Below are 20,571 nucleotides of genomic sequence, written 5' to 3'. Positions count from 1 at the left end.
ATTTAAAAATCCCCCCCCCCCCGACTCTGCATAAGACTTCCTGGTATGGATTAGAGGCTGCAGCTACATGTGGTGTTGTGGCTACATACCTTCAGTCAGTCAAAACCCAATCTGGTGCTGAGTTTTCCCTCTCCCCAGGCCGAGAATCGCCAGAAGCGAAGTGGATGATGGAGAGAGGGAACGGAAAGGAGAAAAAGAAAGAGATCAATATGAAGATAAAGTGAGCAAAACTTCGCTGGAGATGAATTGTGGAAAAACGGGAGAGAATGATGGGGGAGACGGGATAGATCGGGCGTTTAGATGAAAGCACAGAACACTGAGATGAAAGAAAAAGAAAATCAACCTATGACACACAATCTTTAAGAAATATCACCCTCAGCTCTTATTGGGCCATCACACTCCCTAGAGCAGTGATTTCAGAGAGGGCCGAGAAGGTGTGTGTGTGTATGAGAGAGAGAGAGACGACGTATAGTCTTGGATTTCTCTCACCAGAAACATAAGCCAAACGAGAAATCTGTGCTTTTAAAACTTTACATTTCTGAAACATTACATTCCATGAGAGGAAAACATTGGCTAACCCCTCATTTGGCTCATAGTCTCTCAAAGGGTCTGTCTAAGCTGAAACATACCTAACCACTCGACTTTGTGGTTTCTAACCAATATGGCAACAATTAAAGACATATGTGGATTTTCATATAAGAAGCTTTCTAAAGAAGCGTATACAGACATGCATATCTGCATAGTATCAAAACTTATTTGGCCTATTTGGTTCATTTGAATTCTAACCAATATAATATTAAAAGGAAAATAGGGTGGATGTATCCAACCTGATATCACAGGAAACCGTAACTGTGTTACAAGATTCTGTATGATTTTGTACAATGTGAATAGTACAAAAACATACGATTGTTAGAAAAAAAGTATGCATGAAGGTCGGCACCCCTAAACAAACCCATCACTGGGGCGCAAGAAGATCGTATCAAAAACGTACAAATTAAATCATGCAAATTCATACGAATTGGCCATCATTCATCAAAACGAAAAATATTTAAGAATTGGCATGAGAATGTTGACATCATTTTCATTTAAAAAAAATCATCACTGAGCATCCCCCTGAGGTGGCAGTGGAAGTAAGTCTCTCACTTTGTCTAAAATTGCTCCATATTCCCTCAATAGTCATTCAATATATGGCAATACTATATATGTATATATGTGTGCATATATGAATAGTTGTATGCAAACAGAATAAATACATTCATAAATCTCTTGTCTGTATTTTCCTCTGGGTGGTTCAAGTCTTAAGGGTGGTCTTATCCTGTCCTATCCGGACGGGATTCGATTTCAAAGAACCTGAGTTAGCCACAAAGCAGTCATTTTCCAATTCTCTACCAAATGGAAAACCAGTCCATTTGTTCATGAATTGGGCTACAGTGGGAGTCATTTGTTAATGAAGCTGACTGACTTGATCACTCTATATGCTTGATAAAAATTTAAAAAGTGCCATGCACCAATGCAAATGGAAAGCCTACTATATTTTGTAGATATAGATGTGACCTGAATTCCTTTGTTAGCTAAAAGATCGGCTAAATGGAGGCATTTGCAACAGCCCAAGTCTAATCCACCTTGCAAGAGAACTGACACTCACATACAGTATATTTGAAGAAACTGCTGCCCCCAGCTGATCAAAAAACAGTAATACATCATTCGTTCTGAGTATATCCTATGAGATATGTGATATTAAGAATAGAATAAGTTTCATTTTCAGAGAATTATTTATTACAAGCAGGCAAAAGCCACCATTCTCTCCAGCAAGATTCAAACTACACTCTAAAGCTTAAAGCTGGACTGAAATCAAGCACATGATTCAGACTCTTAAAAAATATTCTCTACAGGCTCGTATAAGGTGATTTATAATGGTGGGGTTAGTGCATTACACACACATAAACTTTTAATCACATAAATATTGAGTAAAGCAGTGCACTTCCAATCTATTGCATTGAAGATTTTCATTCTTAAGAATAAGCTTCACTTAATTCATTTAAGCTTTAAATATTTTCCAAATGTCCAATAGCATATGGGAATTCAAAACAACAATTTGTGTAAGCTACAAGGTGAGTGTGTCCTAACAATTTGCTCAGAAAAAGTCCTTTTATATACCGACTGCAGTCTAGAAGCCACATATTTCAACAAATCAAAATTCTTCTTAACTATCTAAGGCGAAACAGCAGCGAGAAGCATTTGGTCTGGCATTAGACGTATGTTGAGTAAATATCTTTGTAAATGCTCGAGTTGACAGCTGATAGAGTTTGACAGACCTGTCTTGACAGCATATGGCTAGAGGTTGAAAGAGCAGATGTTTACGATAGAATTGTGGGTTATAAAACGAGGCCTTGTGTAACAGTCTGGAATTTCTGCTCTGTTTGGAGCTTAATAAACGAAAGCACTTTAATACAAGGTATATTATGTCACTATAATATACACAATGTGGGGGGAAATCTAGTATATAAAAAAAAACTTTGAGGCACATTTCCTACACAGAGAGATTGGTTGGGAAACACATATTTTTGCATATTGTGTGTATATATAGGTGAATATGCACTTTAAAGTTTTCATGGGTATATAGGTGGCATCACCAAATTCATAATTCAATTGAAGAGGTTCATAATTCAGCAAGCAGTGCAGCAATAAAGGCCTCTCAAAACAAAAAGAAAAATAATCAGAGGTTTATGTTGGGTGCAATTAAAAACAACCGTCTCTTAAAATCGAACTATAAAAACAATAATCAGTCAGAGTTCAGTTCAGTTTGGTAACACGTGACTGAATGGTGACTCGTCTTACTGGGGTTTGATTTGCGTTGCGATTGGCTACTAGCTCCTGTAGCTGCAGAGCTCCGCCTCCAATGAAACAGAATGCAGGGCACACGGGGGCGGAGCAGTCCACAGGTCCCTCCCATAGTGGGCGGAGAGAGTGGGCATCGTAAAACGTGACACGCCCCTTCTCAAAGTCGAGACAAATTCCTAGTCTCGGAGGCAATGGATAGGTAACGCCGGTCGGCGAAGAAGGGCTGTTGCCATTGGTGAAGCCAGACTCTCTGCCGTGATGGGAGTTGGCGGAGGAGGGCAGGTAGATCTTGCCCATGCCCATTGTGAGGAAAGCGAAAGGAGGAGGGGAATCTGACGAATCCTCGGCTCCACTGTCATGGCCGCTGTCTGGATCATATCTATCAGACAGAGAAGATGAGGTTAAAGTCAGCATGGAAAATGGTCGAAATCAAGTGCCATTCATGTTTCACTTGGAAATGCTGTGCCTTTTTAGTGTTGATTTGAAACTTGGTGGAAACACTGGATATAATATAGATCAGGGGTTTTCAAACTGGGGTCCAGGGACTTCTAGGGGGCCACAAGGAAGTGATAGGGGGTCCGTGGAAAGGTTTAGAGATTTTTTTTTTTTTTTTAAATTAGATTAAAAAAGTAATGGATAATAAATAAATAACAAAAATTATATTAAAATAAATTTAAAATAAATTAAAATAAACAAATAAATAGTACATAGTATAGTACTACAGTGAGTAGGGGAAAAACATAAGAAACTAAATATTTCACAGTGTAAATTGGGTCTTTATACATAAAAATGTACATTTTTGGATGGGAGTCCCTCACATGAGATCATATTTGGGGGTCGGTTGCATCTAAAAGATTGAAAACCCCTGATATAGATAATATCATATGTATAATCTATATATAGAGATCAGTTGACATAAAGCAAGTCTGTATGGTATGGTATGGTATTAATCATTCAAGCCTTCACATTTTGTTGTGTATAAAGGTATAAATAAGTGAAAGAATGGATATTTTTCATCATTTTGAATTTAGATGTGGTTATTTGGGTTTATTCTTTATTTCATTTCTATTGTAGTCATAATTTCAATTGTTTTGGTCATAGATAATGAAGATAATAGGTGTCATATCTTAACATTAACATATCTACTTTCTCTTCACGTGATTTTTTCGTATTTTCGGTTCTCTCCCTTTGTTCATTTCTGAGATTTAGTATTTACCTTGGACTAGCCATGTCTTGAGGCAGATGAAACCACTCCTGAAGTTTAGACTCCAGGCCCACTCCAACCTGTAGAATATAGAGAGAAAAACGAGAGAAAAAGTGATTTAGAAGGAGGTACGGGAGAGACGGTTAATATAGTTCTCCTTGGTTGCAGAACTTGCCTTGACCAGATAAGAGCCTGGCTCCACTGAACATGCCCAATAGTGTCGGCCCTGCGTTATGGCCACGTCCCCCACGAGCAGATCAGCTGTCAGGTGACAGGAAGTGAGGGCCCGATCGGCGGCCTGCAGCAGGGACAGACCGGGCACACTGCGGGCACAACGCTGCTCCTTACTCACCACCAGTCTGTCCGCGTGCAGACCCCAACGAGAGTCCAGGTAAAAATTCAACACTGCCGAAGAGGCGGAGGGAGACAACAGCGAGGGAATACGGGAGACATTTTGAGGAGGATAGAAGAAGAGGGGAAAGGGGGACACAGAATTAAGGCACCAAACGGAGGGAGGTAAGAGTGGGTGGAAAAGGAAGAATAGAAGTATAGAATAGGAGATATATGCAAAAGGAGGACATAGCATAAAAACAGCAATCAGGAAAAAAGACATAGAAATGCTCTCTGGGAATAGCAGGGTGAAATCAAGACTGCAAAAAGGAGGAAGATTTGCGTTCCAGCAGACAGGCAGAGAAGAAAAAGTGTATTTCCTATTTTAATTTGTTTTAAAATGTAATTTATTGCTGTGATTGAAAAGCTGAATATTCAGCATCATATTCCAATCTTCAGTGTCACATGACCCTTCAAAATTCATTCTAATATACTGATTTGCTGCTCAAGTAACATTTCTTATTATTATCAATGTTGAAAACAGTGCTGCTTAACATACTGTATGTGAAAACTTCTTTAATGAATAGAAAGTTCAAAAGAACAGCTTTTATATGCTATAGAAATCATATGTAACATTACAGGTGTCCTCACAGTCACTTCGGTCTATTTTTTTGTCCTTGCTGAGTAAAAGTTATGTTTTATTCATCTATATAATATTTATTTTTAAACTTTTACTGTTCATGATGAAAATGTGTCAAGCACGGCGATCTGTGTTTTTTGTCGATTTACCTCTGCTCGAGGTGTATATAGGCTTTTATGACTAAAACAAGTACAGGTGTTTAAAATAAGGACAAAAGATAATTTTTTTCCTCCTTATTAATAATTAGCTATAAACACTCATAAGATAAAGTTACTATTTTGTCGTGACCATCTGCCTTCTGTTTGGATGCAAACCTTGGATTATTATTTGTAACATGGGCCTCCATTTAATGTGTATATATTAATAAACATTACACAGCATTAAAGTTAGCTTGTGGCCACATTTACAAAGCAGATGGGTCAACATTCACATCAGATCAAAATATTTCACTACATCGAGGGTTTTGGGTGGAAGAATTAAAGAATAAATGGCTCAAATAATAAAAAGATGAGGGAAATATAAATAAGAATAAAGATACAACAACAGAAAGAGTTTTAAGGGCTATAAAAAGGGAACAGGGAAGGTGGCAGTATAGAGATGTTGTCAATAAAGCTGGGAAACAAAACATGGAAAAACCAAAGATTGTAGAGACGAAGAGAGATGGGAATGGATAAAAAAAGGAAAAAGATAAAGAGTAGATGAGTATCAATTTGGAATGAATTCTGTTTGTACTATGTCTTGTGTTGAAAACACTTCGTACCTGGAGCTGGTGGTGTGTGTAAATATACTTCCTCGCTGTATTCTCCGAAGCCGGCCTTATTGCAGCCTCTCACCCTCAGCACATACACACTGTCCATCTCCAGCCTGTCAATCACAGCGCAGGTCCCGGTCACCTCCTCCAATCTCTGCCAGCCCCAGCGAGCGGCAGCCAATCCCCCGTGAATCCCTCCTCTTGCCCCGCCCCCTGGCACCACCCCACGCCGCCGGAACTCCACAGAAAAATGCCAGGCAGGAGAGGAGTCTTGAGGCAACCGCCAACAGAGGAACAGCTGGTCGTAGGCAAGGGTTCGCTGGGTGTCAATCACAGGAGCGAGAGGGGCTGATGGGATAGGTCACTTTCGGTTAGGGTTAAATTGCGTGACACTTCAGACTGTTTTCTGACATTAAAATTTGTTCATTTATAAAAATACAGAAACATTTTATTAAAAAAATGAAGATTCAGAAAGCTTAAAGGTGCAGTGTCTAAATTTTAGCGGCGAGGTTGCGAATTGCAACCAACAGAAGTTACGCGGCTGACAGGAAAAGATGTCATCGTCTAAGACAGCAGAGAGTAGCCAGTTAAAGGGATAGTTCACTTTGAAATTAAATTTTGGTATGTTTTAGCTTACCTCAAGGGCATCCAAGATGTAGGTGTCTTTTTTTCCGCAGTAGTTTCAATTTTGATATTTTTAGGACAAACCGTTATTGTCTGTCAGTCATTTCATGCAGGTCTATGGTCACGGTCTCAAAGAGCATGCACAGAGTCCAAATTAAAACAATTCCCCATCGTCCAAATTAAACAATTCCCCATCGTAAGTACACATTGATGGCCTAAGACACGAAACGAGCGGTTTGTGTGAGAAAACGAACAGTATTTATATCGTTGTTACCTCTTGAACACAGCGGCGTCCAAATGATCTGAGGGCATTATTTGGACTCTGTGCATGCTCTTTGAGACAGTGACCATAGACCTGCATTATAGGACTGACAGACAAGAACGGTTTGACCTAAAAATATCAAAATTGAAACTACTGCGGAAAAAAAGACACCTACATCTTGGATGCCCTTGAGGTAAGCTAAAACATACCAACATTTTATTTCAAAGTGAACTATCCCTTTAAGCAATGAGTTTCTTTACAAAGATTTTTTGTTTACTTAATTATTCAGTAAAACGATATGTTATTGCGAATATTATTGTAACTTGTTCATCGTTGTGTCAGTGTTTTATTCGCTGATTTTAGCTTGCTTCTTTGCACAAAGAACAACATAGTAACGAAACGCGTTTGTCCGTTCAGGGCCACTGTAGAAACATGTTGCTGCAAAATGGCTATTTCAATGTAAGGGGACCCGTGGTGTATGTAGATAGAAATGGCTCATTCTAAGCTAAGGTAATAAATACATAACGGTTCATTATGTAAGGTCTTTATACACCACTAAAAACATAGTTATGTATATGATGTTGCATTTCTGGATCCTCCTAAATATTATGCACCTTTAAAAAAATCCCATAATAATTTAGCCCTGTTGTATCTACACATTTATGTGTCTGATTATTAGAGTTTTCCTACCCTGAATGAAGTTCAGGTCTGTGAGGAGTTTGAGCTCTCTGGAAACATCAAGCTGGAAGTGACGGAATGAGGGATCAGCAGAGAGAGAGAAACGCTGCATACATTCAATAGACTGGGCCAATCTGAGAAAAAGAGAAATAATAGTCCAGTGTTTTCACGTTTTGGCAACAGACATCAGTGCTATCAGCAAGTCGTCCCACCTGTTGTGTGTTAATCTGGCTGCGTGCACAAAACTCGATGGGTCGTTTTCTTTGAGCAGCTCTTGAGTGAAAGCCATCAAGCCGGCGTGCTCCAGCAGGCTGCGTTTTTCAGCCACCTGATTGGCCAAGGCCTCTGCCCTTCTCTGCCGCGAGCTTTCCAGAGCCTGAGCCAGCATTGTCTGTCGCTCGGTTAGCAACGCCATTATCTCCTTCACGCAGTGAGAGAGCTGCTCTTTGGCTGATACGTTGTTCACCTGCATTCATGCACACAGACAATAGCTCAGCGCATCAAACACCTGCGGTCCTTTTTGACAGAGATGGGAAAGGTGGGCGTACCTCAGTTTGAGTGACAGCATTCTCCAGTTGAGTGATCTGAGTCAACACCATGTCCTGATTGGACAGAATGTAGTTCAGCTCCTTGGTGATCTTGTCCTAGGGTTTGCAGAAACACAATGTAAACGATTTTCAACTTTCTCTTTCCGAGATTAAGAGATTTATTTAATAATCGGACAAGATGTCGATGTATTTAAACAAATATGCATGGAAAACCAAAAGTGTGTTTTATTCATGCACTATTCTTTATGGTTTAAACACTTTCATCCCTGGAATATTTTAGTGGCAAGAAGAATTCAGAATGACTTTGCAATGCATTCCATTTTTGTTCAGATTTTCAAAAGCTTTCAAAAGCCATTGTGATTGTTATGTATTGTTTTTATGCTCGATGGATGATTCAGTTTGCGAGTACATGAAACGGTGTCAATCGCCAGTTGGACGGTAACACTTTTATAAATTCTAACAATGCAAAATGATGAGAACATGAATGTGAATGATGCTCTGGACAGTTGACAGGCCAGTGTTGCATTGTCACGAAAGTTTAAGCCTGGCCAATTTAAATATTCAAGCTCTAGAAGACGCGAAAAGAAACTGTATTATGTGCGCAAACATCAGACGCCTGCGCCCAGAAATCAGCATCTCAGACAGTGCGCGAACACTGAATTGAGCTCTCTTTCACGTCTTCTAGCGCTTGAACAGACATATTCAAACAAAATTATGTCAGAATGCCCATCTTGGCAAGTATCCTTGTGAACATAACATAGTCAGTTACAGTATGTCTTAACTGAACTTAAACAGTTGAGAAATAAAACACGTGTGTAACGTAAAAATAAAAGTGACTGCAGCCTAATATTCCTTCTCCTGTCTGTGTTTTTAATGTTAATCAAACAACATTGACTGAATAACGTTTGCAGCTTCAATAAGGATTAATCTGTTTCATGGCTGGTAAAATATATTTATGGCTGATCAAATTTCTCAAGTCACCAGCCATTGGCAGGTGTGGCAAAAAGTTAGTTTTAGCCCCTGTCTATCATGTCCTTTTAATCTTGTACATATTGTAATCCTAAAGAAAAACCATCCCTGTTAGAGTAAAAATACCTCACTACAGAAGGATCACCCACAATGGAGTGTTTACTGGTGATTTCCTGGCTTTCAAGAGTTTATAAACCATAGATCTAAGACATGCAATGAATAGAGTTGCACATCACAGCTAAACAAACTGAACACCATTGTGCAAAATGTTTGTCTCAAACTCATCTGATCACATGACTTCTCCATTGTTCTAGCTTTTTAAAGGTGCTCCTTACTCTATTAACTGTGTGGTACTGCATTGGCACTGCCATTAGGGGGCACTGTTGTTTCATTAAAAAAATGGCAACTGAATATGATACAGTCAGTTATTCCGTGTACACATTAAAATAGAGGTGAATTAAAACCATACCTTGAGACTCTGGTAGGCTTGGGTGACGGGCGCGATCTTGTGACCCGTATGGACTCGGCGCAGTTTACAAAGTGAACAAAGAAGCATCTGACAGGACTTACAGTAAAACTGCAGCCTCTCCTGATCATGTTCTGGACATGTCAACACCTAGAGATATGGAAAGAAACTTTATGATTCACTATGGATAAAATTTGCATCTGATATTTAGTTTGCAAATATTCTGTTTCGCTTGGAAATGCGTCATATTAGGGAAGCAAAATGGCTTGCGAATGCAGTTTCATGTAAATCAGATCCTGGACCTCAAGGTATAAGAGGTAATCGGGTAGTAACCACAGAAGAAGCGTCTCACCTTTGGCCTGAAGTTCAGGGTGGGCTGCACGTGTTCGTGCTGGGCGCGGGGAGTCCCCCAGGGGTGGTAGAGTTTGAAGCACTCGTTACAGAAGCTGGCTCTGCAGTCTGAACAGCCTTTAGTGGCCTCCAGGGCCTGTGGGGGTTTACAGAACTGACACATCACAGCCACACTGCCCAGACTCACTGTGTGTCTGTACCTAGAGAAAGCAAGAGAAAGAGGCAGATTCTACAGTGAGCGTTTCTTTGTTTGCATGTATGCGGTTTTATTCATGCACATATAGAAATCACACTGGGTAAGTTGTGTACTAAAGATTCTATTTAAGATTGCTAGGTCACCAATCAAATAAGTAAATAAGTTTAAATCCTGAAATTATATTATATATTTAAGATTAATAGGTCACTAATCAAATAAGTAAATAAGTGTAAATGCTTAAATTATACTATATTTCATTACAAATATAATATTAATATTATATAATATTAAAATATTAAAATAAATATTAGTAATTTATTACATTTATTTCAAATTCTATTTACAGGGATAGTACACCCAAAAAACTCTTACAGGTTTGGAACAACTTGAGGATGAGTAAATGACAAACTATAAATGTTTGGGTTAACCATCCCTTTAAGATTACTAGGTCACTAATCAAATAAGTATAAATGCAGTAAAATATATTATATTGTATTAAAATTTCATTACAGTTATGTAATATAATACAATACTGAATTGTGTATTTAAGATTCTGTTTAGGATTACTAGATCACTAATCAAATAAAGAAAATAAGTATAAATGCATTCAATATAATATTATTATATTAAAATGTCATTACAGTTATGGATTCTGTTTAAGATTACTAGATCACTAATCAAATAAGTAAATCAATATAAAAGTAAACTGCTCAAATTAAATAAAATACATATCGTAGCCCATATCTTATAATGCCGAGATATTATTATTATCATCATTTTAAATAGTTTTGATATTTGTCGGTCATTTAGTGCATTTGCATCTATATTCTTTTTTTTTCTGGATCACAACATTACCGGGAATATTTAAAATATGATAATTTACTATATTAATCTATGTATCATTGGTACCTATACACATTACTATATCTATATATCTATATACTTTGTTCTTCTTTTTCTTCTTTTTTTTGTGCGTGCGTATATTCATCTTTGGTTCTTTCCTTTGTATAACTTACTTTGTCATTGCATGTTTTGTTCAGTTTAAAAGCAAAATAAATAAATATATATAAATGCTGAAATGATATCATTTTATATTTTGTACAAACATTTTATATTTTATTATATTAAATATAATATTTACTTGAATGTATTTGAATGTGTGTAATACCTTTCTACAATCCTCTCCAGTGTAAGGTTCCTCATGCACTCAGCCAATCCTCTCTCACCTAGTTCTACATCTCGCCCACAGGGGGCGCAGGGGAAAAGCATGAGAGGTGAATGGCCTTCCTTTCGCCTGCGACCTGGGTACGTCCCAGAGCCTAAACACATACATACATACGGTGAGATAAACTGAATAACATACACACAATGAAAAAAAACTGAATAGCTGAATATATCAACCTGTTTATACGCACCTGAGCGCAACAGGCGGTCCACACGGTCAGACTTGGGCAAGGGTCTCCGCATCTGCCGCGGGGACCGCATGTTGGGGGTGGAAGCGGGCGAGTTGGGCTCCGGGGGGAGCTCGGGCTGGGGATACCCGCTCTGAACCAGCACCTCAGAGGCACACATGAGACACACGCTGTGCAGGCAGGGAAGTACAATTGGCTGCTTCACAATGTCCTTGCACACAGGACACTGCAATTCCAGCTCCATACTCTTCATATTGGACTGAAAAAGGAATAGAGGGGGGAAAAAAGGAGAAAGATGAGCAGGAGCGGAAGAGATGGCGAGCAGAGATGTGGATCTAATTGCAATGGTTTTTACTAAAACGTACATCAAAATAACAAACACAAGAGCCGGAAACCAGGGAACTGAAACATGCATCATCTAAAGACATCCACTGCTAACAACTGTTTAGAAGGAACAAAGCTAACAAGACACACCTGAGGCCTTTTGCATGAAGCCGGTTTCAGTTGCTACCCAAGTAAGTTTGAGATTAGTTTGAGTAAACTCTGTTTTTTCGGGCTCAAGAAGGTGGATTGTATTTTAGCAGTGTTCATCGCCACTTTATCTTACACTACACTGCAAACCTGCTCCGGAGCAAGTTTTATTCTGGGGTAGAGAACGCAAACCAAAACTGGACAAATCTCGAAACTCAGGGTTTGTTCAGCTATAGCTTCATCATGTAACAGGCCACTGGGAATAACATGGAAAACTACAATGAACTACAAACATGGCTCTAAGGACAGGAAGTAACACAAAAGTCCTAACAAGACAGGGAACATAACTCTAATATGATTTGGTACTTAAGAAACATTTCGTATTACTAGCAATGTTGTAAACGGTTGTGCTGCATAATATTTTTGTGGAAACCATGCTAAAACATTTTTAGGATTATTTGATGAATAGGAAAGTCAAAGGAACAACATTTACTCTAAATAGAATTATTTTGTATCAATGCAAATGTCAACTCTGATAGATTTAATGTGCCCTTGCTGTATAAAAGTTTTAATTTCTTTCAAAAACCTTACTGACCCGACCCAAAGATTTGAATGATAGTGTATGTCCAGGAATGTATTTTGCTGTAATGGTGCAATCAGAACCTTTCCAAATATTTTCCGAATATGCAGAACGATGCAAAACTTGACATACTTTATGTATAACAATCACAACATTATTTATCTAAGTACCATATGCTCCTGGATCAACATTCCTAACCAGTCATAATAACCCTGAATGTCCCCCTAAAATCAGAGACAAATGGTTAACGGGAATGTTCCCTAAACTTGTTTTTTCAATAATCACGCATAAACTTTATTTTCTCAAAAATACAAATGTGTACAGACATGTTGCTCAAATATTATTGTAGCCCAGTTTGTGCTGAATACAGACTTTAGCCATTAATATGTTTATAAGCAACTGAAAAAAGCTCAAATGTCAGAGCATGTCAAAACTTCTCCAGGGGCCAAAACCCCTTCAGACCCCAGAGTTTTAATTAATAATCATGAAAGCTCAAATGTGTTCCCTTCTGTGTTTACCTTTTTACTTGATGCACTCTTATCATATTTGTTGCTAAATTAAATCTGTCCAAACTTTAAAGCTGCAGTCCGTAGTTTTTCCTCTTTGTCGCCATCTCTGTTCAAAATCTGCAATTGCAGTTATTCGCGGAATTATCAACTTTGCGTGGGTTGTGCCTCGGCACGGCACAGCGCGGATGAATCCAATGTTTTGAGGAGAATGTGCGGCTGTCAGTCCCTGCGCTGGTGTGGATACTGTCATTCGGAATCACAGATTCTACTTTTTGGAAGTATGACCAACATAAGAATTTTCACCGGAAAATATCATCTGAACAAGTGAGTAACATCCACTTTTCTTCTGACCAACTAAGGGAAAAAAAGCATTGAAGTAAATTGCGCTGATTAAATCTAATGATAGCTTATCATATCACGTCAAACCGTGCAAATTATACTTTGTTCTCAAATTTTTAATGTTAACAACATCAGCATTGCATGACTACATTTAATGCCCTTCCGATATTTATCCTTGTTTTCACATGGGCCCGGTAGCAGTCTCTTTTTTTCTGTAGCCACTTTTGCATTTTACAACGGGTGAATCTCCAGTTGTCACTGGTGATTGTCGTTTGAACCTTTCTGGGTCCGTCATCAAATTGATACGTTTAATTATATCAAGTGCTGTGAGAAAAGGCTATAAATCTCCACCTCCAACATCCGATTCCTCACACTCATAGCCTACTAGCCGAGACACCGTCTTTATGTGTATAGATGTGATGCAATGACACAAAGACATGCTTGAATTTCTCGCGGAAATCCACCAGTACCACTGGAATTAAAAACATTATTACAAGCTTACCGTTTTGAATCGAGCTAAGGCAAACAGATAGTTTTGACCACTGGCTGATTATGTACTTGATCAAAAAATTATTTTGGATCATTTTTAACCCAAAAACATTACGGACTGCAGCTTTAATTTAGAGTGAACTGTACACAATACATGTTGCATTTTTGTATTGCAATATATCGTGGCACGTATATTGTTACACCCCTAGCAGCTTAGCAAAAACGCTACAAATTGTATCAGTATGTGAATTCTCTGGGATCAAACACATAGCTTCATGCACTATGATGATAGCCCTTTCCATGGTGATAAACTGAAAATTCAGAGCATGGTACAGCCAGATTATTGCTAAAAATAGGAGCTGAAGTCATATTTGGGGCAGTATTATTGATCTCCATGAAAAATTAAGATGTCTCTGTTGCACACTGAAAGAGGCAGATAAAATGAGTAAAGAGACTAGATGTTCATGCTGCCTGGTTGCTGAGAGAGACATGCACACCTTTATAAATAGCTGTCTCTAGTGCACTGCTAGTCTGCAATGCTCTTAAAAATGGATAGTGACCTGATGTAAATGATTTAAGCAGACAGCTGTGTGACATTGGAAGCTCTGTAAAGGCCACATCAGCTTAAGAATGACCTTGTCCATCAGAAACACACAGTATAGACATATTTCTGGTGACGGTTTGAAGACATGCTGAGCAACAGCACCACAAACATGCACGTATACAGAATTTGCCTCTCCACAACCACATATAACACATATTTGTAACAATAAGACACGTTACAAATTAGTTTGAACTCTAGGAACGACCATGACAAAGACATTCTTTTTATTAATTCTGATAATCAAATTACCACAGTGCAAATAGCCTACTACAATACAGCTGGTTATCACTTGTAAACTAGTTAAGTTAACCACTGCCTGCCCCATACAATGGCAATGTCATCTTAAAATCTAATATCTTTGCATTAGACAAACATTTTTTCCTTTAAATCGTAATTTAAAAATCAAAACGCAGGCGTTAGAAAGGCCTACAACAGCTTAAAGACACTAATGGGCTTCTTTATCATCACGCGGTCATTCAGCAATGTCAACTGGTCATATACGTCACTCCATCCCACAATACGAAAGATTTAACGTGATTTTACTACAGTACAAAACAAACGCGACTGAGGTTTGCCCTACAGAGATGACTGTAATACTGCATGTGCGGTTTGCTCGAGCTGTATTCGGCAGCGCCCTTACCTTCACCTGAAATCTGGGCGCCATTACGGGATCCTGCTGCCTTTACTTCATATGAGAGAGAGCACTGATGTCGCAAATCTGTGCGACTTACCGTCATGCACATATTTTATTGAAATGAATGAAACCCCTGCTTGCAGTTTCCTGCCAGGTAAATGCATTAGGCTAAATCAGGAAAACACGGCATGCCATCGAAGCATCCACATGCACGATGCGGATTGCGGATACAAATCTTGAAAATGTACCGTTTATGTTCCGTTTCGTCGCAATAGACCGTCATATGTCAATGGGGAAATCTTCCGTTGGCCGCCATTGCCTCTTTCAGGTTGAAATGTAGGTTAGTAGGATGTCGCTACATCAGCACGCAACTGGAGATGCTTTCCATCGCGCTCGTCTCCTGCACGCATCCCGTTTCCGTGGCAACGAGCACGTCCTCCATCAGCAGCGCGATTACTGAAACCAGCCTATCTCAGGACGGCCAATGTCACAACTTAGATTTTGGTATTATCAGTGTATTTTAGTCAAACTGACAGTCGTTTTAAAACATCGGCATTGTAAAACACAAGCACTGTAAAAAGTGAAACTGCAGATGTTAGGCTACTTAAAGGGATAGTTCACTTAAAAATGAACATTCTGTCATCATTTAGCCTACTAACTCACCCTCAAGTTGTTTAAAGACTGTATGAAGTTCTTTCTTCTGCTGAACACAAAGGAAGATATTTTGAATAATGTCGGTATTGTAACCGACAGTTGATGGACCCCACTGACTTCCATAGTAAGAAAAAAAATACTATGGAAGTCAATGGGGGTCCATCAATTGTTTGGTTACCGACATTCTTCGAAATATCTTCTTTTGTGTTCAGCAGAAGAAAGAAACTCATACAGGTTTAGAGCAACTTGAGGGTGAGTAAATGACGAAAGGTCTTTTTTTTTTTTTTGTGAACTATCCCTTTAATAGCTAACATACTAAACAAGCACTACACATTAATAAAACAACGCGATATTTATTTATTTGTAGATTACATTCAATAGATTACACTTTCATGAAAACATATGAAATTGTTTTGTAAAAAGTGCCATTATAATTGATTGGGCTGAGTTTGACCAGCAGGTGTCGACAGCCAGTGACTTCAATTTATTCAGAGTTTCGAAAAGCTTCGTTTCTCCCATCATTTTCAGAAGGTGACCAAAGGGTAACGCAGAAATCAAATGAATACATTTTGTTTGATTTAATTTAATTTAATTTAATTTAATTTAATTTAATTTAACTTAATTTAATTTAATTTAATTTAATTTAATTTAATAAAATGATGATTAATTAGGCTATTATGTGCATCTCTTTCAGTCTCATTCATTCATTCATTCATTGTATTTACATGTCATTTCCCTGCAGTATTTAACATCCTAAATCTAATAGCCTATATATAGGCCTATAATATACACTGTAAAAATGATATGATCAATAAGTTATGACAACATATGTTTTTTAACGTTGCTTTTAAACACCAAAATAAGTTAAGCAATTTTCAATTTTTTTACAAGTTACACAAAATTCAACTATTTTTATTAAATCAGTTTAATGTTATTTAAGTTGAACTTAAACATCCACTGCAAGTTTATTGTACTTAAAATCTTAAGGCAGCAACTTTTTTTTGTATAGCCTATATATATGCTAATAAATCAATATTTTTATTATATATTATATATACTGTATATTTAGATGATATATTAATATATTATATACAAATTATATATTTAAGATTTTTAAGAAAATTGATAGAAATTAAAGAATCATAAAAAATCAGTCAGTGGAAACCGATATTTATTTTACTTTATGTATGTGTTATATTTTGCGAATAGTATTAAGCATTTTAATTGTATTGTCTAGCTCTATATAGAAATGTGTTCTGCTGTAGTTTACTTCAGAGTTCCAAACATGGAAATGTGAGAAAAATCAAATCATTGGTCCAATTCACGATGTTGGAATGTTGTGGGTGAGGGTGTTGCAGTTGCTAAGATATTTTTCAGCATATTGCTATATGGATACTATTAGCAATGTGGTAGGCATGACTAATTTATAAAGCTTGGCTGATATGAATATACAGTCAATGTCAGCTCATAAAAAGATATATATGTAGTGTGAGATTTCTGGTGTTTCAATACCATTGCTGTGCACCTTGAGTTAATTAATATTGAACACACAAAGTCCGCTTAACTCACACACATTGGTATGCTGTGCTGTAATGAATTGCACAACTTCCCTGATAAGAGCTTCTCCTGCCCATGGGCTCGGCCGGAGCCTATAAATTCTTGAGAGAGATATCTAGCACTTCTCAAATTCTTCACTCAGACGCCCAAACGGTAAGCTCTTTATAATGTGTGTTTAACTGCATTGTCAAGATCGGTTGTGTTAATATTAGATTAATATCTGCCTTCTATAGTGCTGGACCCGAGCAGTTAGCAGCCATGCCTTCCCAACTAGAGACTGCCATGGAATCCCTCATCATGGTATTCCACCGGTACGCTGGAAAAGAGGGCAGGAGCGGCACCCTGACCCGCCGTGAACTCAGACTCCTGATGGAGAACGAGCTCTCTGGGTTTCTCAAGGTGAAGATCTTCTGTCATTCGCTTTCACAAACTTCATTTTCTATAGGAAATGCAGACCAGATAGAAGTTTTCTCTTGTTTCTTTAACACATTTCACTCTCTCTTCTTTTCCTACAGTCTCAGAAGGATCCAGGCACCGTAGACCGAATCATGAAGGACTTGGATGCCAATGGGGATGGAGAGGTGAACTTTGAGGAGTTTGTGTCTTTGGTCGTGGGTTTGTCCATCGCCTGTGAGGCCTGCTACAGGGAGCAGTTAACGAAAACACAAAGCTGGAACCTATGAGTTTGTGTTGATGCGTGTACGTCAGTATCCAATGAAAAACCATAAAAACTACTTTTGCTGCAAGGTTAAAGTACAGTGGGTGTGTATGACGGGACTTTGGCCTACAAACAGTATTCTTTGAGCTTTAAACATGTCTGTGCTAAAAGCTAATGTTTTTGTTTAAAATAAAGCTTTCTAAAGACATCATGTTCAGAACTTTATTATTAAAATATATGTAGGCTGCAACACATACGTCACTGTTTTTTGTACTCTCTCTCTCTCTCTCTCTCTCTCTCTGTCTCTCTCTCTCTCTGTCTCTCTGTCTCTCTCTATCTCTGTCACTCTCTCTCTCTCTCTCTCTCTCTCTCTCTCAACCTCTCATTGTCACAATACTCTTAAGGTGTGTCCAGCGTTGTATCAAACCACTGTTAATGGTTAATGCAAACATAAGGCTGCTTAGTTATGGAAGTTAAAACTCAGTTAGAATGTAACATTCTTACACAGAAAACCTTTTATAAAAATAAAAAAAGAACATCACATAATGATTATAACTGAGTTAATATAACCGTTAAGCATAGATGTGAATTACTATTATGTGTAATCTAATGGTTTGCAACGGTAAAGGAAGGTAAAGTAATTGTTTTTTATATCATATTTTATATCATAATTTTTGTATAGCCAATCCATATTTCTGCAAGTTACAGACATTTTGGTGTCATAATTTCACACAAGGTTAAAAATGATTTTGACTTTTTTTCTTCAGCTCATGTTGTCATTAGTCAAAGCAAGCAAAGCTACAAAAAAATATTTCTTGCTAATGTTTAAAGAAACCTGTAATTTTGTGGCTTCCTCGTGGTCAATTTAGCATTTTAGTATACATAATATATAATATTACATAATATACTGTTAAAACTATATACTACTACCACTATAATTGTAACTGTTGTGTTTTGTTTGTGTTTTTTTAGTTCCTGTGTTTCCTTCTTGTGTTTAGTTCCTGTTCCCTTTTTTAATTCTTAGTAGTTGATTATCTAGTTTCCCTTGTTTGGATTGTAGATACCCGTGTTTGAATTATTCTTGGTCGGTTCTCGTTTGTGTTTATGTGTGGTAAGCTTTTCTCCTGTGATATCCTGTGTTTTGATTTTGTAAATAAAGACTCTGGGATATTCCCTTCATCTTCATCTTTGTGCTTGTTTGCAACCACACTGGTGACAGAAGAACCGGCCCTCAAAACGAATGAAAAAAAAAAAAGAATATGGATCGGCACAGTTGTTCGTCTCCTTCTCCTCACCCAAGATTATCTTACCCTCGAGGACCATATAGTGAGTTTCTGGACTTTGCATATCAAACACATTACCCCAACAGTGCACTTATTTATTTTTCCTGGGCCGATCTAAATTCTCAAATCAAACAACTAACTCCCCCGAGGGATGATGGTTTATGAGGGGAGTTTATGTATTCTGCTGGTTCCAGCCTCAAGTGTCCTTTGTTGCCGCTGGTCCTGACCAGTCTCCCACTCCATCCTCCTCTGATAATGCCATTCAGTTCCTCTACCCCACTGGCTCTCTTCAGCCCCTCGGCTCCTACATCATTGGCTCCACCCAACTACTCGGATTCGCCTTGGGCTTCCAGGTATCCAGCTCCGCCCTGGTGTGTCGACCCCCTAGCTCCACCTCGGGCCTTCGAGCCCCAGACTCCACCTTGGCCCTCGGCTCCAACCCATCAGCTCCACCTTGGCTCCACGCTCCCTCAGCTCCACCATGGGTCATCATCCCTTGGGCTCAGCCAGGCTCCCTCATCCCACTGGCTCCACTTTGGTCCATTGTCGCTATAGCTTGGCCTCGGATGTCTGGGTCTCCGGCTACGCCTCGACCCTCCACCCCGCTGGCTTCGCCGGGTTCCTCCTTCAATCTGGTAGTACCATTGTCCTCACTCCAACAGGCTCTGCCCCGGGCTGCTGAGCCCCAGTCACCTCTGTCCTGCGAGCTTCTGGATCTTCCCTTCATCTTTGTGCTCTTTTGCAACCACACTGGTAACAATAATAATAATAATAAAGATAAATAAATGGGGTTAAAAAGTAAGCCTTCTTGACAGGCCCAAGACAAATATGTATAAGATCTTATTATGCATCCTGGTTGTTCTCATTGCCATAATATTATAGTCTTGTTTACTTACACTGGGCTTTGCCAATGTTGCTGAAATTCTGACAGTTAGCCACCTTGTTTGCACTGCTAAAAACACATAGCAAACCACCCCGTGAGCAAACACATTTCCTCCTCCAAATGGTTATGGTTCGTATGTTTTCTTTTATGCCACAAGAGGGCAGAAAAGACCTGTACAAGCGCCAAACTCCATTGGCATACACTTTTCAGACATATATAGAAAAATATAATAAAGTGTTATACTATTCGAACTGTGGTAACAAATCAAATATGATGCTCTAACAAACAACTCAGTGGATGATTGTCATAATTTGGACATTGTTGCTTTATCCAAATGTATGTTTTGTCAAAATGTATGTAATTTATTTGTTGCATTATCATGTCAGATCACACATAGGCTACATTGCCATCTAAATTGTCAAAATACACCATTTATTCTTACTAATGTATGACTGGGCATAAAGTACAGGGAAGACTAGGGCTAGTTGTTTCACTTTAGTCCAGTGAAAATTTCTAATTCGACCTGCTACCCCAATGGTGTTGTTAACATAAATAAACAGTTAAATTTTGACAAATGTAAAATAATAATAATAAACAATATACAAAATATTAATGTTCTGGCCAAAAATATGACAACT

At 38.3% G+C, this 20,571-nt stretch overlaps 2 protein-coding genes across 6 annotated transcripts in view; one reads left to right on the top strand and one right to left on the bottom strand.

Annotated features, from left to right (window-relative positions):
• The window catches only part of s100a10a (S100 calcium binding protein A10a), a 32,404-nt gene extending 14,479 nt beyond the window's left edge, over window positions 1–17,925 (top strand). Inside the window, exons 1-3 of one of the 4 annotated variants that reach the window (XM_079878312.1) lie at window positions 4,366–4,436; window positions 17,343–17,508; window positions 17,625–17,925. In XM_079878312.1, the coding sequence (XP_079734438.1) occupies window positions 17,368–17,508; window positions 17,625–17,792 (309 nt within the window). In that variant the 5' untranslated portion in view covers window positions 4,366–4,436; window positions 17,343–17,367 and the 3' untranslated portion in view covers window positions 17,793–17,925. Of the gene's footprint in view, window positions 1–4,365; window positions 4,437–11,126; window positions 11,201–17,083; window positions 17,263–17,342; window positions 17,509–17,624 lie in introns of those variants that run through there. The other 3 variants (XM_079878313.1, XM_079878310.1, XM_079878311.1) reach the window with 3 other exon arrangements.
• trim46b (tripartite motif containing 46b) lies at window positions 1,763–15,373 on the bottom strand. 2 transcript variants are annotated; one of them, XM_079878309.1, is made up of 12 exons: window positions 15,147–15,373; window positions 11,276–11,531; window positions 11,029–11,179; window positions 9,666–9,864; window positions 9,317–9,463; window positions 7,879–7,974; window positions 7,543–7,796; window positions 7,343–7,464; window positions 5,776–6,114; window positions 4,221–4,450; window positions 4,058–4,125; window positions 1,763–3,220 (listed from the first exon to the last, which is right to left on the bottom strand). In XM_079878309.1, exons 2-12 carry the CDS (start codon window positions 11,523–11,525, stop codon window positions 2,794–2,796), a joined length of 2,283 nt encoding a protein of 760 aa, XP_079734435.1. In that variant the 5' UTR covers window positions 11,526–11,531; window positions 15,147–15,373; the 3' UTR covers window positions 1,763–2,793. The 2 variants fall into 2 exon arrangements, with proteins under 2 accessions (XP_079734435.1, XP_079734434.1); XM_079878308.1 differs by lacking the exon at window positions 15,147–15,373 and adding an exon at window positions 14,905–15,132.
• Window positions 17,926–20,571: the final 2,646 nt, after the last annotated feature.

The sequence above is a fragment of the Squalius cephalus genome (genome assembly GCF_949319135.1).
Source record: "Squalius cephalus genome assembly, chromosome: 8".
In the NCBI taxonomy this organism is placed as follows: domain Eukaryota; kingdom Metazoa; phylum Chordata; class Actinopteri; order Cypriniformes; family Leuciscidae; genus Squalius; species Squalius cephalus.
The sequence above is the reverse complement of the archived record's forward strand: the minus strand, read 5'-3'. Positions and strand labels throughout refer to the sequence as shown.

Coding starts and splice junctions, on each gene's coding strand:
- trim46b (XM_079878308.1), bottom strand. CDS start 14,928: ATGGCGCCCAGATTTCAGGTGAAG. Junction 7,975..9,316: donor AAGCCTACCAGAGTCTCAAG/GTATGGTTTTAA, acceptor TGCAAACCCTAG/GACAAGATCACCAAGGAGCT. Junction 4,451..5,775: donor ACACACACCACCAGCTCCAG/GTACGAAGTGTT, acceptor CCTCTTCGGCAG/TGTTGAATTTTTACCTGGAC.